At 34.9% G+C, this 25,938-nt stretch overlaps 2 protein-coding genes across 3 annotated transcripts; both read left to right on the forward strand.

The window, feature by feature from the left end:
- Positions 1–11,699: 11,699 nt before the first annotated feature.
- LOC120252516 (SKP1-interacting partner 15) lies at positions 11,700–14,719 on the forward strand. The gene is made up of 2 exons (XM_039260687.1): positions 11,700–13,280; positions 14,384–14,719. The coding sequence occupies exon 1, from the start codon at positions 12,106–12,108 to the stop codon at positions 13,258–13,260; it is 1,155 nt and encodes a 384-aa protein (XP_039116621.1). The 5' UTR covers positions 11,700–12,105; the 3' UTR covers positions 13,261–13,280; positions 14,384–14,719.
- A 129-nt stretch (positions 14,720–14,848) lies between these two features.
- On the forward strand, positions 14,849–19,198 carry LOC120252515. 2 transcript variants are annotated; one of them, XM_039260686.1, is made up of 3 exons: positions 14,849–16,598; positions 17,018–17,077; positions 19,109–19,192. In XM_039260686.1, exon 1 carries the CDS (start codon positions 15,321–15,323, stop codon positions 16,500–16,502), a length of 1,182 nt encoding a protein of 393 aa, XP_039116620.1. In that variant the 5' UTR covers positions 14,849–15,320; the 3' UTR covers positions 16,503–16,598; positions 17,018–17,077; positions 19,109–19,192. The 2 variants fall into 2 exon arrangements, with proteins under 2 accessions (XP_039116620.1, XP_039116618.1); XM_039260684.1 differs by lacking the exon at positions 17,018–17,077 and having other exon boundaries at positions 19,109–19,198.
- Positions 19,199–25,938: the final 6,740 nt, after the last annotated feature.

Genomic DNA, 25,938 nt, shown 5'->3' on the forward strand with positions numbered 1-25,938 from the left:
CATTGTTTTCTGCGAAGAACAATGAATAAGAAGGAAGCCGTTGGGTAGATCAGAGATGGAGATTTCTCCGAAGGAACTCCATTTGGCGAGGAGATCAGTTTTAACTTCAACAAATGGAGGGGACTTGCCAAAAAGTTTCCCATAAAGTGCGTGTTGGAACTTCAAACAAGCTCTGTTCAAAGTATCTCCATCCAGTTTAATGAAGGTAGTTGTAGTTTCCTTGGTTTTAGAGAGGATATGGGCATTATGTAAGGGAGAGTTGTCCAAAGACTAGCGAAGGGAGGAAGCGATTTGCACCCAAGACTTGGGCTGCGCTGGTTGGGGGGAGGGATCGGGTGCCGGTCCCCACTTGCCATGGCAAGAGGGGAACGACGGAGAGAAGGACAGAGTCAGGGCAGAGAAAGCAGATAGAGTCAGGAAAGAGGATTGTTTCTTCCCTCCGAGTACAAGTTAATTAGCCTGAAAGTTGTACAAGAAATACAAGACTTTTTACCTTATACATGAAGGCATCAATGATGTTCTATGGCAGTGGAAATATTGATCTTCTTAAATGTAGTGGATTTAGTGTATTGGAACCATTGTAAGTTCTTGTAAGGTGGTTTGGAAGGAGGTGTTGTTAGTTTACTTATACATACAAGCACACATGTATTGGATTTGATTATTTGTAGAAAATGAAGACAAAATTTAGGGAGTTAATCTCCTATTTCTCACTAATGTGATTTTTTGTTGGTACTGAAATGTTATCAATCTTTTTGTGCTGATTTAAAAAAACCAAATTATCTTCCATGAATTTCATGAAATATAAATGTTGTTGACTTGTCAACTCCTAAGTAATTCCTTGAACATTTGAATTAATGACTTTTTGTGAGTGAAGTGAAAAATTTTGAAATGTAAATATGATAAATTTGATGATATTCGTGTCTGGTTAATGAGATGGGAATGGGATAAAGGAATGAGAACAAGACTGCAGGAATGAAATGAAAATATAAAAAAGGCGAGGAAGAAAGTACAGTAATATTACTTTTACACCCTAATATACATAAATAATATTGATAATGAGTTATACTTAATAATACATGATTTTTTTATTTGAATACCATTATTCAAAATGATTATTACAATTAAATATTCAAATTAAATATCTCATATTAATTATTATTACTTAATAGTTTTAATTAGTTTTATTAACTATTTAAATAAATAGATTTTCTATATAATTAAATTTTGATCAAGGAGAGTGTCATTGCGCTTTAATTATTATAATTAAATATTATAATTACATAATTCATGTTAATTATTATTTTATTTAATTATTATAATTAATTATTTAAATTAATGATTGTTATTACATCCATATAAGGGGAAAACAGTTCATTACTCCTTATTCACCGAAAATAAATTTTTTTTCTAGAATAACATTAGTTACTCCTTACATAGTACATTTCTATTCTCACAGTTCTACACCAAAACAAGGGACTATGTTACTGTTAGAAATAATTACCATTAGAACAATATCCATTAATTTCATCCAAAAGCACAAATAAGTACTATAATATTAATTACCACTAACAACAATCATCACAAAGATGACCATCAATAATTATCTTTATTTGTGGATCCAAATATTTGAACTAAATTTGCTATATTATATAGTTGCACACTAGAAGGATCTTATGGTAACTTACCGTTTGGCAACCAGATTAAAGATTGCATTTTGGTTTTTATCTCTGGTTTCCCCTCAAATATTCTCCCCCAAAAAAATAATATTAATAATACAATTTTTGACAACATGTAATATTGGACAATAAATATGAAAAAAATAAAAAAAAAAAAACTCATACAAAATAGTTAAACATGAACAATTACAAATCAACTTATAACTATTACCATTCAATCTAGCAACCTCCCTGATGATCAACCGCTGCACTCTCATTATTCACTGAAATAACAACCATCGAACATGGCATCCTTTGACGGCAATTTGGACATGTCGGATGAAACTTGAGCCATCGATCGATACAATTGACATGAAATCCATGATTACATCCCGGCAACACCCGAACTGCCTCATCGAGAATGAACTCCGAGAGGCAGATAGTACACTCGGAACCACCAACTCCGGTGAGGTCCAAGCCATTAGAATATAGCAGTGCAGGCAAAGTTACAAGTCTTCTAGTCTTTGATCCACTGACAAGCTCAAACTCAAGCTGAGACTGAACCCAAATGAATCTTGTGATCTTGATCACACACCGAGTTATGGTGTAAAGCACAAGAGCACATATAACAATGCAAATCATCGACGAGAGGATTATGAAAACAGTAGTATTGATATCACTCTCATCGATGCCGTCCTTTCGTCATGCTGTACACCGAAGAGACGGCGGAGCCGGAGATTGTAGCCTCTAGCAATGATCTTCTTGAATGTTGATATGGAATGGCAGGCATAGAGCTTGCCATTGTTTAGCAAGATGGTTTGAAAGGTTTGTCTATATATATAGATAAATACACACCACCACAGTTTGTTTTTTTAATTGTTTATAATGATATGCTTTTTGGATGTATTTGTTGGATTTGATTTGCAATATAAATATAAGAAAAAATGGTGACATACTCTGATCTTGTTGGTAATGAAATCCAATCCATCATACGTTGATTAAAAAACTAGATTATGTTTCCTTTTTGGACCATCCACTGAAGAGATTCTAATCCTCTCCGTATGGTTCATGCCATGTAGACATTGCTTACTTGTCTACCTAGAGATGACTACTTCAATATGTGAACCAATGGGAGGTGGACAAGTCACTAGGGTGACTTTTTCTTGGGTGAAAATGGGAGTAGTCTTAACCACAACTTGTGGATCCAAATATTTGGAACATTGATCAAATGAGTTTATCTTATCCAACACAGGCTGTAAAGGGGAAAACATAAGAGGGATATGCATTAATATTAAAATCCCATATCAATGTATTGCCATGAGAAGTTGAAGATCAAGTGGATAAAGAAACATGCATTCATGCCATGTTGGTGGTATATGCATTAATAAAAGGGGATGTTTTACCACTAAGATGATGATCACTATCTGGTCATATATAATTAATTAACAACATTGAAGTAGAACAACAAATTCACACAAGTTGTGTTATAAATAATGTCAACTAGGTTTAAGTGCACTGTTGGTGTCTATACTATGCTGTATAATGCACTTTAGTTTTTGAGTTTGAAAAGTAAAAAATTATGATCCTTGTACCTTGTGTTTGTGACTGTTCGTTTTGATATGTACCACTTACATAGTGCACAAATAACAGTACAACTATATGTTTTATATTCAAAATTTTATTTGATATTGATGCGAATATATTTTAATAATATGGCCGCTAAGATGCTTTGTGACAAGTGACGCATCATACCATGTCATTAAACTGTAAAATATATTATATATTTTTCACATAAAAATGCATAATTTGCCACTTAAGACTATCTCCAACCTAAAATTTTATATTTGAAGCTTATATATAAAAATACAGCTTCGAGAAAGTTTCTTCAACCAGTAACTTATTTTTAACTTTAAAACATAATATTCTAAGAATATTTTTTCCACTTCATAATTTATATATTTCTACCATCAATATAGATGATAATCTATGTTAGGATTTGTTAGTGCAAATGCACTTTAATTGGTATAATTTAATACCAAGACAAGGTGACAAGGCAACCTTTGTGACGTGGTATAATTGATGACATGGTAAGGTATGGTGATATGGCAAGGAGTCTTGGATTGGAGACAAATATCTTGGAGATCTTGATGGAGCTATTTTTAATATGTATTATAACTTGAAAACAAGATCATATCAAGACCATATTTAGAGATATTTGATTAGAGACTAAATATGGATGGAGCTTAATTGAAGAAATACCTATCACTGGTATGATTGAAGGCTATTGAAGGAATAATTTGAAAGATCCTTAATAAGCATGATTGAAGACATACCTATTGGTGACACGATTGACATGATTGATTCAAGATCTTTCTTGGGAAGATTTGAAGCCCAAACTTGGATGAATTGAAGATCAAATTTTGTAAGTTTCATGAAGACACACAAAGACATGAGCCCCTTGCGAGGGACTGTATGGTGAGGAACTAAGGAGGTAGGCTAGTTACCGGTGGTCAGGATCGGGAGATCAAGTCACACCGACTCAGACTAAGCATGACTGGGAAGTTGATGGGTCTTGAGGTCATTTACAATATAACTAGAACTCAGTTAAGGCAGCAGTCAGGGTCATGTTTCAAAGTTGTGTTACAACAAGAGTTGCAATAGCTAATTTTAGAAGGTTAAAGTTAGTAGTCGCGGAGATTCTAAAAGAGGTATGGGTTATATTTGGGGTGTTGAAGCATCAATATAAGTTACCTTGCTCTGAGATTGGGTGTGACTCTTGGGGAGGAGAGTGTGTGGGCACTAGACAATCTAGAGAAGGAAGTGATATATTGTTGAGAGAGTGAGTGGCAAAGTGTTTATACTCATGTATTTTCACTTTTTTTTAGTGGATTGTTTATCTCCGGGCTTAACCCCCCAGATGTAGGCAAGTTAATGCCAAACTGGGTTACCAATCTTATGTGTCTCCTTTTTGTTTAGTTAATTGTGTAAAATTTCTATGAGCGTTTGAGTGTTCTCTAAACCCACAAACCACACTGGCGGAACTAACATGATTATTTTCTATGTTTTTTTTGCTCACGTAATTTGTCCTAACTTTAATGAATTTATATTTCTTGTATTATTTTCTTCAATTTTTTATTTTTTATTAATTAAAAATATAAGATAAATTGTTCATATCATCCCTTCAAATTTCCCACTTGATAAAAAAATCCTGAGGTATTTGCATATTCTTAAAAAATCCTTCTTTTTTATGACAGTTTATTTTTCAATTCTTTTGTCAAAAAAGTAGATGACATTAACCGAAATGCCCCTCAGCTTCTTTAAACTAGAATACATAATATTAAATGAGAAACTAAATTATTAAACATTAAAAACAAATATTAAATGAAAAAGTAACATATTAAGTGAAAACTTATGTGATTACAAGTAAACATGCAATGTTAAATGAAAAATATACTTAATAAGCAGGAATTATATTTTGTAAGCGGGCAAAATTGGATTTTTTATATAAAATAAACTGACAGAATGAGCTACATGGACTGAAAAAAGGAGGAACTATAAAGGATATTGAAAATGTCAGAGGAACTGCAGAGGATATTTGAAAAGTCGCAAGAACTAATAAATAATTTTCCCAAAATATAAACTTTAATTATAAGTTATTAATTTGATTAAAATATGAAATTATAAGTACAAATTTTGTAATAATGTATATTTATGTGGCTAAAAGTAGACCAAAAATTGTAAATTAATGACCCAAACTTCATTAAAAAACTATTAAACAGAAGAAAAAAATGTGTTATAGTGACACGCAACCATTAAACAACTTTATTAAATAACTATTAAATATAAAACAAATAAAAAATAACTCATGCTATAGTGCACATAATTATTTGCGCGTCACTATAACAAAATCAAGATTTGGCGCTCGGTTGGAGCCCATCCTGCGCCAAATTAGGGTATTTCCAAACTGATTTGGCACTCGGTTGGAGTCCATCCTGCGCCAAATTAGGGCATCTCCAAACTGATTTGGAGCTCGGTTGGAAATGCCCTAAGGTACCACATAATTTTTTTATAAATTATTTTTTATTTTAAAAAAATAAAAGTTTATAAAATAAATAAAAAATAAAAAATAAAAAAAGAATGAGCCATAAAACCAACACTTCCATCACTTTTTCTTATTTGGATGAAAAAAAGTGGTGTATGGGAGTGTAGGGTGACCATGACCAAATTTGTTTATAATTTTGTTAAAAATTTAAGTGTATGAAAATATTTGGAGCAATTGCGTTTATCACCACAAAAAAAGTTTATATGTATTTCAATATAATAGGGAAAAATTCAAAAATAAAACATGTGGTTTTTAAGTTTTGCAAATAAAGGAATGTGTAAAAATTTCAGCCTTGTGGTTTGCTAGATTGGCAAAACCCGACAAAACCGTCAACAACGTTAGTAGAAGTTGACGTGGCAGGGTTAAAAAAGTCAAAACACAAAAAAAAAAAATCATTTTCTCATGTTAGTTGGTGCCACATTAATTTGGTTAGTTTAATTATATCATTAAAAATACTTAATGAGGGAGTTAGTTTAATGAGAATGAGAGAGTTCACCTCCTGTCTCCTTCAACGCCACTTCATCATTCAAACAACAGTGGAGAGGATTTCTATGGTTTGGACAAAGGGGATAGTGAGGTTCGGACAATGGATGCAGTGGAGTGGGTTTCTATGGTTTGGACAAAGGTTTAAGAACATTCAACATAAAATTCCCATTGGAGAGACTAAAACTGAAATAAATTTTTTAATGCACTCACAAATAAAACATCACAAACAAGTAAGAATAAATTAGAACTGAACCCAATTATTTTACATCAATTTAGTCCAAACACTAAAAGAAGCATGGAGAATTTAAAATGGTGAGAAACAAATAAACCATCACAAACACTAAAATTATCAAAATGAAACCAACAAAAAAGTTAAAACTAAAACACATATCTCAATGCTTTCACAAATAAGAAGGAGAAATTAAAACTGAAACAGCTCTCCAACATTGCTTTCACAATTTCAGTTTAATTTTAAGAAATCATAACCCTTTGCACATCTGTCTTGATGAGAACTTCCCCTTTGTCCGAAACTTAGAAACCCTCTCCCCTATTCCTGTTATTTGAACCTAGAAACCCTCTCCACTGTCCCCTTTGTCCGAACCCTAGAAATCCTCTCTACTGTTGTCTGAACGATGGGTGAAAATCCAAGTGGCACTGAAGGAGACGGGATGTGAACTCTCTCATTCTCATTAAACTAACTCCTTCATTAAAGCATTCTTAATGATATAATTAAACTAACGTCGTTGATGGTTTTGTCTGTTTTTGCCAATCTGGCAAATCACAAGGCTGAAAATGCAAAAAAATTTTACATATTCTTTATTTGTAAAACTCAAAAACCACATCGATTATTTTTTAACTTTTTCCTATATAATATAATTATTTATATATCTCATAAAAATTAAAAAGCATAAAAATCAATCATGTCTTTAGAATACAAATAACATGGAAACAAATTTAGTTGAATTTGTCTAAGGAATATAGTTTGGATAAGCAAATTAGAGGTGGCATTAGTTTTTATATATATTTATGAAAAATTGAAATACAAAGGTTATCCAACGGCATTGGCCCCACTGAGTAAGGCATAGTAAATGAAATACTACTTGCTTGAGTTTGAAATCCGCTAAACACAATGGTGCCAAAGGTTCCCAATTGTGTGAAGCGAGCTTGCAACCCAATTTCTTATATCATGCAAGTGAAGACGCTTGAGTAAACGATAAGAGTAATGCTAAATGAACAGAAAAGACTTCACGAAAATCTAGCACGAATGATGTGGCATCCACATTACTTCCACATCACTTCTTTCTCCTCTCACACACAGCTTTCTAGTGCCTTCTATTTCTATTCATCTTCTTTGCTCTTCATCTATACCATCACTTTCTTTCTCTTTCGACCGAACTCCCTCTCTCTCTCTCTCTCTCTCTCTCTCTCTCTCTCTCTAGAACCGAATGAAGCCAAAGCCTTCGGAAAAGAATTCCTATCATTATCTTTATCCTCAAAAACCATTGATCTATTGTTCCAACATGGAGGAACCAATAGTGGAAGCGATGTTGTACTCTAGACTCATGGTGAAGGACTTTGGATCGCAGCCGTGGTTCCAAAGAAGAGTATATGTGGTTTGAAAGGTTAGTAAAAGAGCATGCATTTATGGAGTTTCTCATGAAGAGTGCCAATCAACCTTGTTCCGGACACTAGTGTCACACTCCACAATTTTATCCATCAACACATAAGGGCAAGGATGACATTTCTCCATATTTATCATGACTTGGTGGTAGGTGGAGAGAGTTAGTGGGGGTTGGTGGGGAATATTTTGTTAGTGCAACCGCACTATTTATTGGCATGATTTGACACCTAGACCAAGTGACGTGGCAACTAAGGTGACAAAGCATAATTGATGATGTGCAAGCATTGTGACATGGCAAGGAGACTTGGAGTGCAAGGCAAACATCTTGAAGATCTTGGTAGAGCTATTTTTAGTAAGTCTATAACATGGAGGCAAATATCTTGAAGATCATGGTGAAGCTATCTTAAAGATCTTGGTGGAGTTATTTTTGGCAATGCATTACATTTTGAAGACAAGATCATATCAAGACCATACTTAGAGAGATATGATTGAATACTAAATATGGTGGAACTTAATTAAATAAAGATCTATTCATAGTGTGAATGAAGACTAATTGAATATATGATTTGAAGAATCCTTGATGAAGATTGATTGAAGTCTATTAATGACAAGGTTTGAAGACCAAACTTGGGTGAATTGAAGATCAAGTTTGGAGAATCTTTGAAGACCAAATTTAGGTGAATTGAAGACTAAGTTTGGAAAGTTTCATGAAGACGCACAAGGACGTGCGCCCCTTGCGAGGGGACTGCGTGATGAGGAACTGAGGAGGTAGGCTAGTTGCCGGCAATCGGGATCGTGAGATTTGGCTGCATCGACTCGGACTAAGCATGACCGGGAGGTTGATGGGTCTTGAGGTTGTCCGCAACGTAACCAAAACTCAGTCAAGTCAGCAGTCAGGGCCATGTTGTAATTCATGTTACAACAGGAGTTGCAATAGCTAATTTCGGCAGAATTTTAAATTAGTAGCCGCGGAGATTCTAAAAGGGGTATGTGCTATATTTGGGACGTTGAGGCGTCTATATAAGCTACCTTGCTTGTAGATTGTAAGGTGACTCTTGGGTGACTCTTGGAAGAGAGTGTGTGAGCACCAGACAATCTAGAGAGGGTAGTGATCTTTATTGTTGAGAGTGTGAGTGACAAGTGTTTGTACTTATCTATTTTTACCTCTTTTAGTGGATTGTTTATCTCCGGGCTTGGCCCCCAGACGTAGGCGAGTGGACGCCGAACTGGGTTACCAATCTTGTATGTCTCCTTCTTGTTTTGTTTGTGTGAACTTTTTTTGACGGTTTGTGTGAGATCTATGAGTGCTTAAGTGTTTCCCAAAACCCACAAACCATACCGGTGGAACTCACATATTTTATATTATTTGGGGGGTAGGTGCCACCTACCCCCTTAATGTGAGCCCTTGGATCAAAATGATCCTAACCCTTAATTTGTTAGGTGAAGGACTGTATAAATCCTTCATGACAATTGTAAAGACACACAAGAGTGATTCATTACAAGCATCTATTATACAAAAGAGATTTCTCCTCATCTTCTGGTTTGTTTATTTACTAGTGTTTTTGCATATTTATTTTCTTTCTTGCTTTACTTTCTTGCCAAGTTTACATTTTCATTCTTACAAGCTTGTAATTCTTAAGTAATTCTAAGAGGGAAGGCTGCCTTGGTTCGGTTTGAACTTTGAACAAACACTTGAAGTGTGAACAAAAACCAACCAAGGGCCGCACAATCTTGAATGAAATAACAAGCCCGTTACACTAGGTATCGAAGAAGAGAAAATTGGATTGAATTAGTGTTTTGATTTCATTGATGATATGGCTGAAGAGAAAAATTTAGAGAAGGAAAAAAACTGAAATTTTGATTTATTGGTGTTTGTTTTCGTTGATTTCTGGGTGTTTGCTTTTCTAATGGGTGTTTTGGTAAGTGTTTCAACGGAGTTGATTGATTCATCCATTCTTTTTTTTTTAATTTAATTTTGTTAATTTTCTTGATTTTTTAAAAGATGATTGTATGGGATTTATTATGATATACATTAATTATTTTTTTAATGAGTGATATGGGATGGTTACACATGAGTATTTAAATTTTTGAAAAATTTTGAGAGATGTAGTGAAATTCTTTTTGGACTTTGGGGGTGGAGATAATGATTTTTTTTCTCGAAGTACTTGCTTTATTGAAGAGTGATGCCGTGGAGAATGAATAGTGGTACATAAGAAGGGTGGTCGGTGAAAGTGGAGAAAAAGGAGAATGGAGACGAGACTCTGGAGGAGATGGAGAGGAAAAGAAAGAAGATGACAGTGTAAATGCACCAGGAGAGAGAATAAAAAATTAATGATGCAGAAGTAATGTGGATGCCATGTAAGGCACCCCACATCATTTGTGCGAGATTTTCGTGAAGTCTTTTCGGTTCATTTAGCATTACTCAAACGATAATGGCTACTATGCACATGCCTTTTGACAACACTTGTGTTTGTCTCTTTCATTAAATAAATGATATACAACTAAAAAAATTATATTTGATCATATATTTAGGTAAATCATATGCAAGTTTTTTTGAAGATTAGGACTGATATGCAAATATGAATATACATGATATATATGGTTGTTTTTTAAATAATTACAAAAGGTTTCAATTTGTTCTAAAGCAGTTAAGTAAGGACTCTAGTATTTTTACTTAAATTGACCGAAGTCTCACTCAATAAAAAATTTCACTACTAAGTGAGATTTTTTTTTTAATCAAACTTTCGAGCAATTTCATTTTTGACTTCGCATGCCATTCTTATAAAATAAATATCATGAAATCTATGGAATGGAAATGACTCACTTCCAATTTGATAGTTTCACTTCCACGCCCACAAAAACATTTACCTTCTATAAAAAAAAATAACAATAAAAATATTTTTTCTAAAACTATAAGAATGACAAAACCACTAGATAGTCTAGTTAAAGTTACCATAAAAAGTGAATAAGTGGTGCAAGGTCGAATCCTTTATGTTGTAATACTGTGAAACATATTGTAGATATACTGTAGATATAATACATAAGTATTGTTCACCAACTGTTTATAGGGTGGAAAAACCGTATTTTTTACCCTTCTAGGGTTGCAAGGTAGAGGGGATTTATCATTGTGGGGTTGTAATAATTAATATATCATCTTAGGTGCATGTGGCAGGCTCTAATTGGCCCGTATGTTAGTCCACCTCACATGGTAAATCTTAAAAGATCATTAAGCCAGTGTAATTGATGCACTGACACCCTGATAGTTGTCGTATTTGTGAAAAAAGAGTATGATACCTGAATTGGTCACTTTATTTTTCTCTCTTCCCTTTTGGACCCTTTCTACTCAGAAATGTGCCCCACTAATCCCTCTACTTTTGAAAATGACCTAATTTAGTCCATCTACTCTTGAAAATACAGACAATAATTGATCTATTTTAGAATAAAAGGAACTAAGTAGAACCGTTTTTAAGAGTAGAGAAACTATTTGGAAGCATTTCTGAGTAGAGGGACCAAATAGAAAGAGAGAGAAAAGTAGAACGACCTATTCGAGTATTATATCCCAAATAAAATAACCTATAAGAATCAAATTGCATTACACCCCACAATCTCTTTTTTTCTAAAAAAAAAATTATAAAAACCATAGTGCATTATATCCTATAGAATACCGACAAGTAGTGCATTTTCTAGACTAATTTAAAATTGCAATATTTCTTTAATTAATTAGGTAACAAAGAGTTTAATTACGTTGATGATTATTTAAGGCCGGGATTGTCATAGTGCCAGCATAATCACAAGATAAGCTTTGTCTTCTCATTTGAAAACGGAAACAGAGAAAACGCTTTCAGATAGCGAGAGAAAATCGGTCTTCCCGCCGCCACATACCCCACTCATCAACGACCGAGTCAACCCAGCAACTGACCCTTCGTTCTCCTCGAGATCAGCTCCTTTCCCGATCTCAATGCCATCGTACGGTGTCTCTCATTAGTGGAATCCATCCGTTCATTCATTCACCCTCTTAATCCAACGTTCCAGATCATCTGGTGACTTGGGACGACTTGATCTTATTGCTGATCTGGAGGAAATATGAACGGTGGATAGAAGGGAAACTAGAGATAAAACCGTGGCATTCCTGAAATAACCTTCGTCGCCGACTACCCCTAAGCCCCACCTAGTCTCCAGCCCACGCGCCCCACCGGGGAAACGCGTCGCTGCCGGCGCCGCCGCCGTCGTCGAGAAACGCGATGGAACCGGAGTCGGATCCTGATCGGAAAGAGGATCCCGATCCGGCGCCGTCCTCTTCGTCTTCTTCCTCTCCATCGCCGTTCGAGCTCCTCCCACCGGACGCGCTGCACGAGATCATGGGGCGGTTGACGCTGCGGCCGGCGCTGGCCGCGCGCGCGGCCTGCCGCTTCCTCCGCGAGGCTCTCCCCCCTGAAAGCCTCCCTCCTCTTCGCCTCCTCGCCCTCCGCCACCCTCGCCACTCGCCGTACACGATCCTTGTCCTCGACCCCTCCTTCGCTTCCCCACTCTGGCTCAGCATCCCTCTGAGCTTCCTCCCCTTTCCCTCTCCGTCTCCCGTCGCCTCCTCCCCATCCCTTCTCCTGCTTTGGGCTGATACCCCGCCTTCGAGATCCCTCATCGTTTGCAATCCATTGGCCCGAGCTTACCGCGTGCTGCCCCCTCTTGGCTCTGCTTGGTCTCGCCACGGCACCGTCCTTGCTGCCCCCGGCGGCGCTGCTCTCGTACTCACCGAACTCGCCGCTCTCTCCTACACTCCTGGCTCCCCACACTGGCTCAAATCCCCCCTCAATCTCCCTTCCAAACCCCGCAGCCCGATTTTGATGTCTGGATCTATATTCACGCTTTGCGACATCGGCTCGCCGTGGAGATCTCAGTGGAAGCTCTTCTCTTGTTCGATGAATTGCTTGGGTGGCTGGACGCAGCTGGAGCGGCATGACTGGGGGGATGTGTTTGATATTTTGAAGAGGCCGCGGTTGATCCCTGGGGCGGGAGGGAATAGGATCTTGATGATTGGAGGCTTGAGGTCTTCGTTCGCTGTGGATGCGCCGTGCTCAACGGTGCTTATCCTTGGTCTGGATTTGGGGACGATGGAGTGGGATGAGTTCGGGCGTATGCCTCCCGAGATGTATAGGTGTTTCGCAGGTGTTGCTGGTGGGAGTGCTGGGGGGAACAACAAGGTTAAGGTTTTCGGTGGTGATGGGAGGGTGTGGTTCTCTGGGAAGAGGGCGAGGGGGAAGCTAGCCATGTGGGAGGAGGATAGGGAAGTTAGGAAGGGTGGTGGAGGCGCGTGGAAGTGGGTGGATGGAGTACCCGGGTACACTGAGGGGGTTTACCGGGGATTCGTCTTCGATGCGGGCTTCACTGCCATGCCATGAGGAGACAATGGCTTAGCCTGGTGCGTCAATTCTTCTTTTCAGGATTTAGATTTCAATGCAATGTTCTTATCTGGTTCACTTGAATATGCAGCATGTGTGTAGCTTTTTATGTTATTCATTGTTTGCAGTTGTTCAGTAATGCTTACTTGTTTGTGTTCATCTCTTGCTGATTGGTAGTGAAATATGCTATTTTTTTTTAGCTTCTTTTGTCCTGGATATAAGTTTTGTTTTTGTTTTGAACTTGTTCATGTGCTGGCTCAATTGAACTTTGGCTGGAGGATTTGTTTTATTTTATTTTGATCTTTTTTAATGCAATTTTGTCTTGAAATGGTTGAGTGTACCTTTGGCCTTATGACATTTAGGGAACTACTGGATTCTTTCATCAAATTTACTTTCATAAAATTTTTTGACATTATGTATCTCAGATCATCTATTTTAGTAGCATTGCTTGTCGAATTTATTAGACGTGTCTCTGAAGCAATGCTTTGATTAGGCTTGATGATCATTGATTACCTTTATGACTTCCTCAGTTAGTACTTCCACCAAAATTAACAATGTGCTGGAAAGGAACAACCTGTTAAGTGGAAAATCATACGAAGGATCCTGCCCATATCAACAATGACAAATATAGGAATTTCACTTGGTTTGATGCTGAAATAAATTGAAGAGTGACTAGATGTCTGCAAATTTTCACTAAAGAATTTCTCATGAACATAGGAGTTAAGTTTTTGAAGGCTATCTCATATGAGATAGCAATTCTGAGTTTAAGTTTTTGTAGAAGGAAACTTTCATTTAGTGAGAATGTGATATGCATAGGTTAATTAGTCTTTCAAATGCATAAGCAATTTTACGGGATTGCAAGGGCATATGCAATTGGTTTGTTTGTGGCAAGACAATGATCTAAGTCGAACAATGTTATACCATCAGATGATCTATGTTTTGGAACTAGTGAAGGGCTTTAAAAAAAGTTCATAAAGTGGATGAGCATATGGTGATTGTGCTCAATTTTTCTTTGTTATCTTCAATTGCATCTATTTAAATGTTATTTTGAACATTTCACTATCTCTTAGTTCCAAATTGTAGGTGATTTTTAACCACATTCCAATTTGTTTCCTCTTTGTAGATTTATCAAAATTATTCCAATGTGTTAGTAGCCGTAGCAACATAGGCGGGATCTTGGATGGGTCAGTATACATGGAGGTCATTCGATAATCTGAAGATAATAGTGTCAGCATATTGATGCTAAGCACTGTTGGCAGAGCCATGTGATCATTCAGGGATCATCATTGATAAGCCACATCTCTGCTGGGTAATCTTACCAAAGGATCTTGTTTTGGTGACCCTCTATAAGTTGTTCTATATCATGTTAGGATGCTTCTCTTTCGACATCATTTTAATTGTACTTATCCTTATGTAATGTTTCCGTTCGAGATGACACATCAACCGACTGCTTTACAAAGTCCCACAATGCAATGCATCCCCTGATAATCAAGCAAATCCCTAATCCTGCTTTGCTTTCTCTTGAGCATAATGTCTTTTAGATCAAGTTGCTTGTGAATGTTAGTTATTTCGTCGGCAAAGAATCTCTTTGATTAATATCTTTGTTCTGTAGTGATGCCATCTTTCACTCGCCACATCAAAGATATCATTTACTTCATTGCTTTGAAGAATAAGATTCTATTCATGTAACCAGGCTCTTTATAAGTTTGATATGAAGTTCCCATGTTATCAAATTGTATAATTGTGTTCATTTTCCAGGAAACTCATATTGTCAGAAATTTGTTTTTTTTTTTCCCCTTAATATTATTCAGAAGTTTGTGCTTATTCTCCGCAAAAAAACAAAAAATAGGTCGCTTGAGTTGAATGGTTGGTTTTAAGAGAGGAAGAGACCGTTTCACGTCCCTCCTCTATTTGATGGAAACGCGTTTCCTATATTTGTAACTAACCACGCGATTCACATATGCTCGCCTCCTCCTTCACTGCTTCACAATATATGCAATCCCAAAACCCTAACCCTAACTCTAACCCTAGATCTCTTTCTCCTTGTATCCATTCCTCTTATGGTGGACGATTGTAAATTGTCTGAAATCCCCTCGATAATGCCCCGATCTCCTCCTCCTCGGCGCTCTCTTCCAGTTCCAGCCAAGCGCCAACCTACGAAGAAGACGAGAGACCTGCCGGACATCTTCTATTGCCATGGCTGCGGCAATCGCTTCCCCTCCGACGGTCATATCGACCGGCTCCATCCTCTTCCCAGCCAGTGGCGCGTTGTCCTACTCTGCCGCTCCTGCCTCGGTATCGTTAACTCAGGGTCTTGCTGCTCCTACTGCTTTTCCCCTTTTTCTCCATCGGAGCTTGAGGATTGTATTGAAACTCGTACATGCCGACGGTGCCGGTGCCGAGTGCACCTGACTTGCGTGCCGCATCAGCGGAGCTTCGTTTCACAAGGGGAACTCGATCCGGACTCCTTCACCTGCATTGATTGCTGTGCTGTCCCCAAATTTAAGTTTCGGAACCCTAGAGTCGGCCCTAGTGATCAAATTTTTTCAAGGCTTTCACTAGAGGATCTGGTGAAGAATGCAGAGAAGAAGGCTGAGGCTGCAGTGAAAGCAAAGGACATAGCTTTGAAGAAGGCCGTGGCTGCTAAATGTGCTGCTGAAAAGGCCAAGAATGCTTTGGGTGTTCTTTTGGTGTCTAATGGAACCCGAGAAACAGTAAAAGATGGTGCTTTGAATGATGAGGAGCTTGCTCTGCGGCTACATTTGGCCATGAATGGATCACAGAGGTTGTCGAGAAATCTTAGACCTAGGAATTCTAGGGTCTTGTTGGATGCCAAGAGATCTCGGCATGGCAAAGATTCAGAGTCAGGGAGCAATAGATTTGGTGGCAAAGTTGAACTTTGCACTGAAGATAACAAATTTTTTGAATCCATGGAGAATTCTAGGTTGGATTCTGAGAAGAGAGAGCAGGAAGTTGTTTCTGAGGGCAGTGAAAACAATACAGTGGCCATGGTGAAGGTAGATGAAGAGACTTGTTCTGATATAGTTAATACTGATGTGAAACTGCTTGAGCAGAAATGTGTTTTGGCTTCCCCTGAAAGTGATGCTCGTGTTGGAGAAAATTCTGCTGTGTCCTTGAGAATAGAGAGGTCTAGCAGTCCTCAACGTTATATGAAGAAGTATAGTAAGAGGAATTTGAAAGGAACTATAGACAGGAAAGAGAAGCTAGCCCTGCTGTTCTGAGTCATCTAGGACATATGCTGAGGGGCAAAACCATACACTTTCTGTGCATTCTTCCTCATAGTTGAATTTTCCGTGATGTCAACTGTGATGGTGAAGGTAATATGAGTGGCTTTAGAATCCTTAGGTTTGTTGCTCATGGTTATCTATTGAATGTCTTTACTGTTGTTGCACATCCCCTTGTTGTATCACAATATCAGATTTGTTCTAGGATAGAGTTGACAAGCTTTTCTCCTCTGTATGCTGCATTTTATATGCTTTTTATTGGGATTGGTACTATTCGTTTTCAATTAGGTCTTGCTCTAGCTTTATTAGAGGTTATTACTTGCTTAGCAGTTTTGGTGTTTTAATTTTTATATTTGTTATTGCATTTCATATTTACAATATTTGTGTTATTTCCTTTCATGTTTATTGGTTGAAATTCTTCTTTAACTTCACAATTAAGTTATTTCATTATTATTGTGGTTAAGAAAGTGGTGCTTAATGTATAACATAATTGACTTGATTCTACATAACAGCTTCTGGAGGATAGTATCAAAAATCAGATTTGCCACGAAACTGGATTGGGAAGTTATTTTGTCAGTATCCCTTAAAGCTCTTATGAAATCTGTGATTTTAGTTTTTAGACCAAAACACGTGTAAAATTTGGTCATCATGTGAAATGTAATTGGAGATACACTTTGCAGTTGGTTTCTTTTTTCATAACCAAAATTGATACTCCTGTATTCTCCTTCATGGTTTAATCATGTGGGAGAAAAGCTGTTTTTTGGCTAGCTCATAGCTGAACCTTGCTATTATGCTATCTCCTGATATTCCTCTAGCGCAAGATTTGCTAGTATATTTAATTGATTAGGGCAATGCCATTGATGTGAGTGTTCATTTAGAAGGCAATGAAACTGTCACCGTGTAGAGTTCCTTTACTTACTGAAATGCTGAATTGCTAGGAATCACTTTTTGAAATGTAGTTCTGTATTTAGTTTCAGCATTTTTGTGGTCCCTGAGAATTAATGTTATTAATGTAGGAAAATGTCAAGGGGGAAAATAGGCATTGCCCACGAGAAATATTAGTTGTTCTGGTATTTTTATATGTAGACATGACAGGAGAGTTATGTAAACCTCTGCAGGAGGTTGAAGTTGTGGTTAGATAAGTAGAACGTGGATTTGGTTGATTGCCGTTTTGACATGATGTAGTAGCTGCCATTAACTTTGTAGTTCACAATATCAAATTAGGTAGTGGAGGTGACGTATATTTTGCAAAGTTAGTGGGTGTGGTCTTTCGTTTGTGGATATAAAAGACAATTTGTTGCTTTTCATCTGTGGATTTGGTGATTTGTAATGGTAGGAAAAGAGGTAGTTATAAGTTATAACATGTTTATTTGATAACACTTTATCCTTATAAATGATGATGGTGTTACTGCTTTCTGGATATAAACATATGGGGTTAGTGTTTGTGAGAAGTGTTGTGAATGGTAGGGATGCTATTAGTATTAAAATATTGAATATGGATGTCAGTTGTTTCATGAATTTTTAGCGATGATGGGCTAGGCAAGGCAATTTAGACAAAGAAATTCTAGTTTCAAGGGTGTTTAACATCAATCAGTCCTACTCGTTGCTGTAAACTTCGACATTTTACTTTGAATGCTAAACACTGGCACCTTCATGGGGAGGTCTGTGAACTGTGTATACCTATCATATCTCTATATTTGCCTATTTTCAATCTGATTTGATGCACTTGAGTTGGATATGGTATGGTAGGATATTTAACATAAAACTGCAGAATAGAGTGCTTTACGTTTCGTTTCTTTCTTTCTGCTCATCTTTAATCTGACTAGGTTATTGCAAGCAGGCTGTCTTATGGTGGGAGATGGAACATATACCTATTATAAATCTCTATTTGCTTATCTAAAATCTTACTGCGTTATTTCAAGCAAGATATGGTATGGTGGGAAATGTATTATAAAACAGCAGAATGCTGGTGCTTGTGTGCTTTTGTTCTAAGATTTGATTCTTTTGTATCAAGTTGGTTCCACTTTATGCAATCATTAGTTTCTTGACTACATCACATGTCTATTATATTTTTCCAGCTCATCTTTTGTGGTTTATCCATTATCTTTATGAAATTCATTAGTTTGTTTACTACATCAGATGTCTCTTATATGTTTCCAGCTCATCTTTTGTGTGTCATCCACTATCAGCAATGTTGAAATGCTCTTCTTACAGGATTTTGCTTGTGCATGTTTGGAAATTTGGGTTCTCTTGTTGAATTTTTGAATATCATTTATGGGTGCCATGTTAAGAAGACATTGTCTCTGAGCTAATCGTGTTTTTCCTTTGTGTTTGAATTAGATGTCCTTTCTTTTGCAAAATATTAAAGACTTTCGTATGTTTTTACTGACAAAATTTCGTACACATCATTATAATTTAGAGATAGACATGAAATGAGTGGATGAGCTTGTCTTCATTCTTGGACTTTGGCAGTCTTTTGTCTCTTTCTGGTTGTCAAATCAATGCTGATTTCACCTCATGTTATTACTGTTCTTTTTTTGTTTGAAAGTGACAGCTTTGTGATTTTTTTTTTCCTGGCTTAATAAAATCTCTGTTTTGTGCAGGTGATGAGATCATTGAGATGTCTAATGTACCCACCAAATTTTTGGTGAGGCCAAGCAGCTCCATGTTGTGCGAGAGAAAATTAGATTTTTGGCGGAGAGAAGTCATTTTTCCAGATGTACCAATAAGTACTGTTTAGGCAGTCTTCTGTATTGGGAGCCAACTATGTAACTTATGACTATGAACAAAAATGCCGACATTAATTCTTCAAATTGTTTTTTTAGCCTGATTTTGTATTTAGGAAAACAAAACATAATTTTGTGCAAACTAAGGTTTTTTTACAAAATTTTTTTGGTAGTGACCAATAGCATGATGACATTTGGCTAATTTTTAACTAAACTTAGCTAATGTTTGATTAGATTAGGTGTAGTTGAAAATATAGTGGATTTCAAATTACAGTATAGTTATAATTACTATGTTTAAAAATACAAAAAATGATGTAGTTGGAATGCTAAATTATAAAATTTTGTGTTTGGTTGAAGGGATTTATAAATCTGGATTTTAAAAATATTATTTAGTTGGATATATTTATATGATATAAACACGTTTAGTGCAATTACCCCTCATCTTGATTCAACATTAAATTTAACTAATTATAAATACACAATTAAATGTTATTAATAGTAACAAAAATAATTATGCATATAATTACTTATTTTAATATATAATTATGTTTTCATTACAATTTATTGTTAATTTTAATAATTATATTAAATATAATACACAATTTATAATTTTATTAAAACAAATTATCGATAAAAATATAAAGATAAAATATAATAATATATTATTTTTTTCATTTATATTAAGATTAAATATAATAATATACTATTTTTTATTTTACATGATGGAAAATCATAGTCTGCCAAACAAAAAAGGGAAAATTACTGTTTATCCCTCAAGAATTTCAAAACTTCCCAAATAGCCCATGTGAGTTTTGAATACCTCAGACATCCCTTCCTTTATTGTTTCACATCTTTTTTACCCCCTGCAGGTCACTAGGACTGGTTCCATGTTATGAAATTTCATCCTTGCCCTTAAAAATGGTGGGAAAACAACCGCCCAATCACATCATGTTAAACCTTTTTGCATACATTTTTAGATTCTTTTTGGTTTTTTGTTTAAATAGAAATGTTTCCGTTTAAATTTATCAAGTTTCTGTTTAAAATGTTATGTATTTGGTTTAAATTTATCCAGTTTCTGTTTAAACAGAAATGATTTCAGTAAGCATTCGGATTCTACGAGCGTATCCGTTCCACCTCAGGGCGATCTTGACTATTTAGTAGGTCTTTCTTACTCGTTAGATCAATTTAAAGTTTGTCATTGCATGTCGGGCAACGTTTTGTAGGCACTAACCATTTAAAAAACTCACTTCACTACCACGAGTGCAGACAAAATCGTAGATCTTGCAAAGAAACTGTCGCCAACTAAGCATAGAGGACAACTTATATTCGTTACATATGTTTGCACAAACCATCGCATATTATTGTACATTTTGCTCGTTATTTATTAAAATTGTTTCCATAAATAAACGCAAATTTAAAATGAAACGATGATATTTAAACAGAAACATAGTTGTACAAGTTAATTATTGATTAATTATCCTAGTTTTCACTTAAAACTTATGTTTTTTCTCAGCTATCCTTGTCTTATCCCCGTTCCCGTTTAAAATTATACAGTTTTTTGTTTAAACAGAAATGTTTCTGTTTAAAATTATCAAGTTTCTATTTAAAATATTATATCTCTGTTTAAATAATTATCCAGTTTCTATTTAAACAGAAATGATTTTAGTAGGCATTCAGATTCTACGAGTGTATCCGTTCTACCTCAGGGTCATTCTGACGGTTTAGTAGGCCTTCTTTCCTCGTTAGATCAATTTAAAGTTTTGTCATTACATGTTGGACAACGTTTTGTAGGCGCTAACCATTTAAAAAACTCACTTCACTACCACGAGTGCGGACACAATCGTAGATCTTGCAAAGAAACTGTCGCCAACTAAGCATAGAGGACAACTTATATTCGTTACATATGTTTGCCACAAACTATCGCATATTATTGTACATTTTGCTCGTTATTTATGAAAATCGTTTCCATAAATAAACGCAAATTTAAAATGAAACGATGATATTTAAACAGAAACATAGTTGTACAAGTTAATTATTGATTAATTATCCTAGTTTCCGCTTAAAACTTATGTTTTTTCTCAGCTATACTTGTCATATCCCTGTTCTCATTTAAAATTATACAGTTTTTTGTTTAAACAAAAATGTTTCTGTTTAAATTTATCAAGTTTCTATTTAAAATGTTATGTCTCTGTTTAAATTTATCCAGTTTCTATTTAAACAGAAATTATTTTAGTAGGTATTTAGATTCTACGAGGGTATTCGTTCCATCTTAGGGCCATCCTGACGGTTTAGTAGGCCTTCCTTCCTCGTTAGATCATTTTGAAGTTTTGTCATTGCATGTCGGACAACGTTTTTGTAGGCTCTAACCATTTAAAAAACTCATTTCACTACTATGAGTGCGGACACAATTGTAGATCTTGCAAAAAAACTGTCACCAACTAAGCATAAAGGATAACTTATATTCGTTACATATGTTTGCCACAAACTATCGCATATTATTGTATATTTTGCTTGTTATTTATGAAAATCATTTTCGTAAATAAACACAAATTTAAAAAGAAACGATGAAATTTTAACAGAAACATAGGTAGTTAAACATAAACACTGAAACTTAAACAGAAAAATTGAAACTTAAACAGAATAATCGATAGTTAAAAAGAAACAACAATATTTACATTCAAAATTAAACCTGGCCGTCCTAGACAAATGTGGATCGAGTCGCACATCACAATGAGATTGCAAAACAATCGAAAAATCTCCTTCAACACAGCATTATCGCTTTTGATCGTGTACACAGACCAAAATGAAAAACAAACAAAACCCTAGCCGAAAAATCTCCCTACAAACTACAAGATCATCCAATAATCACACCATAAAACCGAAAAATTTCTCTTTCTAATAGAATACTTTACAAATCAAACCAGAAATAAACCCACAGAATATCAAAACAAAAGGAAACTGCACAACATCTTCAACGGCATCCACCTCGCCTCAATACCTTGGAGCGCAAACTAATGAAATGCCGAAGAGTTGAGCGGGAGTTCTCCTTCGAGGTAGTGGTCCAATCCTACAGAAGATGTCCAGGCAATGATAACTTAGAAAAAAGAAAAGCTGAAGAGATGAAGAGAGAAAAAGAAAACCAGTGCCAATAATGGTGTTCTCTGAGGATTAACCAAGAAAAAAAAACTGCTACCTCTTAAAGAGGAAAAATTATTGTAGCAAAGGGCGTTATGGTCAAACCATGTCTCACTTGCCACAACTTCCTATACAAGGGATAATTTCGTCCAAAAAATTCAAAACTAACTCCATTGCATGCTTGGGGGGTTTCAAATTCATTGTATTTAAAAGGAAGGGGTTTTTAGGGATTCCCAAATTAATGGGGTGTTTTTAGAAATACTAAAAACTTAGGGGTTTTTTTTGGCAATTTCCACAACAAAAAATTAAAGATAAAAATTTGTAAAAATAATAAAAACTTTTAAAGAGGAAATTTACAAATTTTAAAAAACAAAGATAAAGACGAACATAAATTTCTTGTTATCCTGCCAAGATCTTGGTCTGAGAAATAATAATAAAAAAATCCATGACACATGACACCACGTGCAATACTCTCTTAAAATTACAAAATGTAGGAGTCTGAACTACGTCTGATTTGGGCGTAATTACAAATACACCAAAATCCATCACCACTGTAGTTGTAACTACTTTGAATTTCTCAAATCCACTCAAACAAACATGTTGCAATTCCAATTACATGCACTTTTAAATATGCCCAAACAAACACACCCTTAAATGGTCAATAATCTTTAATGAAGGTCACCCGAGGAATTTAAGAATCAAATTGTTGAGGTGGCGGCTAGAAAATCCCTTTCAACCCAGTTTGATGTATTATTATTGTCATATTAGAAATCAAGTCATCCATCCTTTTTAGCTGATATGGCATTGGCTAAAGTGAAGGAATTCTATGAATGCGGATACCACATCAGTTGGTGTCCCCATCCAATTAAAATTTACCATATCACTTTTTTTATTTTTAAAGTTTTAAAAATGAAAATAAGCCCTTTTTCTCCTGTTCGTCTATTCACTTCCTTCTTTCTTGGAAACACTAATTATCAATCCCCTTCTATAGATCACTTTAATTTGGCTATCAAGTTTGTAAAAATCTCAGGTACTTATTATTATTATTATTTTATTTGATTATTACATTTATATATTATATTAATTTTCTATTTCTTATATTGAAAAATTCAGAGTAATTTTTATCTTACTTTTTACTGAGATAATAGGCCATAAGATGTGGAGAAATTCTAATAAAAAACACACCGACGAGGGACATTAGAGAGATGAACGGTATCAGAGAGACTGATGGTGGCCGGTGTAAAGAACAAACTGAAAAAACCAACCTTAGGTTTGAAGTTCTAAGAGGCCAAAGAATAACTTGTTGGTCGGCGAGGGGCCTCAAAGATGTGGACAACACAGCGATTTGAGGTACCGATAGGGAGTGATTTGAGGATTTAGGGTTTCTCTTGCCTCTAGATCATTTAATTGGATGAGGATGAGGTTTTAAAAAAAATAATTATTAAAAACAGATTTGGATATTTTTTTTTAAAATTTTAAAACTTAAAATGTGATGTGGTAAATTTTAATTGGATGAGGATACTAGCTTATGGCTGTCACCAAACTAATATGACATATGGCCAGACATTAATATTAAGTATGTCGTCACAGTACTCATTCTTTCTAGTTGATGTAGCCCTGTCTTAGAACAAATGGGGCCTCGGCAAAACCATAATAATTTTTTTTAATTCTTTTTATCATATAATAAATTATATAATAAAAATAAAAAATATTATCATAAATCAATAAATTAAATAAGATAAAATGTAGAGTTTAAAAAAATTAATTAAAATTTTTTAAAATTATATTTATGTGCATAGAATCGTATGATAGTAAATAAAATTTTTTAATATACTTAAAAAAACATGAATTGTGTGAGGCCTAGAAGTTTGTGGGGCCTATTATAAATGTTATAATTTAAAAATAATTAAAAATTTTTAAGATAATTATATGAATGGGATTATAGAATGATAATAAATAAAAAATTTAATACAAATTTTTTAAAAAAAGCATGAATGGTGAGACCGTGAAAAATGTGGGGTCCTATCATATTAGTTTAAAAATTTTAAATTTTCAAATAATTATATGGATAGGATCATAGGATGATAGTAAATAAAAATTTAAAATATAATTTTAAAAATGAATTGTGAAATTATGGGGCCTCAAGGCCAAATTTATTACACATTTTATAGTTGAAAAAAAAAATTAAAATCTTCAATATGATAATTATATGGATAGGATAATACTAAATAAAAATATTAAATATAATTTTTTTAAAAAATATATATATATATATAAATTATAGGCCCTCGGAAATCTTGGGGCTCTAGGCATAGGCCTTGGTCACCTATGCCTAGGGCTGGCTCTAGGTTGCTTATATATCTTAAAAATTTGAGTTTATCTAAGATTTTATCTTAGCCATTATATTTGATTGAATTCTTTAAATTGATGATATCCATCCTTAATCGTGATTGAAATTATGTTTAAAAAGACAAATTAATCTTTTAATGAGGTTTTGAAGAGAGAAAGTGGAAATCACTAATTAAGAAAATTTCATGATTGAATTCCTATAATAGCTAAACTATGGTAGGGTTTAGGAGTGTGCCAAATTAAGGTTCTTGAGAATATGCTATAGCTCTTTGTTGAATAAGTTCAAATATAATCAAAGTTTGTTTTAATCTATTGTTCCAATACAAGTGGTAGTATGAATAACTTTCATAGGGAAGGTCAACAATTCAACTCCCTTTCAAAGCATGATTAAGGATTTGAGGTGTATATGTGAGATGACTTGTCTACATTATCAAATAAAAGTAATAATACTAAAAAAATAAAATATAAAAATTGTAAACCTTTCATCTCTTATGCATGTACAACAAATTTGATATATTTCTTTAGCCATTGAATAACTCTTGCATTATGTACCTTAAACTAGTAAATCCATTTGTTTATTGACATTATTAGTATTTATTACATATTTTCATAATTTTTATTATAATTAATTAGAGACTAGCAAACTTTGGGGGTCATGCTCAGATGCATCCCCTAACCATGCTTGAGATGAGCTTGGCTTCCCACCCTCATTCTTTATCTCTTGTTCAAGCTTGCCTTTTATTTTCTTTTTTATTTAATTAAATTTTTATTAATTCTATAGAATCTTAAGTTTATTGTTAGAGCTAGACTCTATATTTGGTATCATTTGACACGTATCAACAGTAATGTGGCAAGATGACATGGCAACCAAGATGATGTGGTATAGAATGATGACGTATGTGGTAAGAGATGACAAGAAGATATAAAACTAACTATGAAGGATTTAATTTTGGCATGGCAATCAACTTGGAGGATCTCTTGAAGTGCAAGTAATGATCATGTGAAGAACAAAGCTAAATGGAGTCACATCTATATTTGGTAAGTAAATCAAGCTTGCGAGATCAACTACATAGACGCTAGATCTCATTGAGGCTAATCAAAGATTGAAGCTATTTGTGAGAGGAGATCTATTTAAAGACCAAGTTATTCAAGGACAAATCTATTTGAAGACACAAATATATTTGGAGATAATTAAAGTCCAAGCTTGGATGAATAAAGATCAT

The sequence above is a fragment of the Dioscorea cayenensis genome, chromosome 21 (assembly GCF_009730915.1).
Source record: "Dioscorea cayenensis subsp. rotundata cultivar TDr96_F1 chromosome 21, TDr96_F1_v2_PseudoChromosome.rev07_lg8_w22 25.fasta, whole genome shotgun sequence".
Lineage (NCBI taxonomy): Eukaryota > Viridiplantae > Streptophyta > Magnoliopsida > Dioscoreales > Dioscoreaceae > Dioscorea > Dioscorea cayenensis.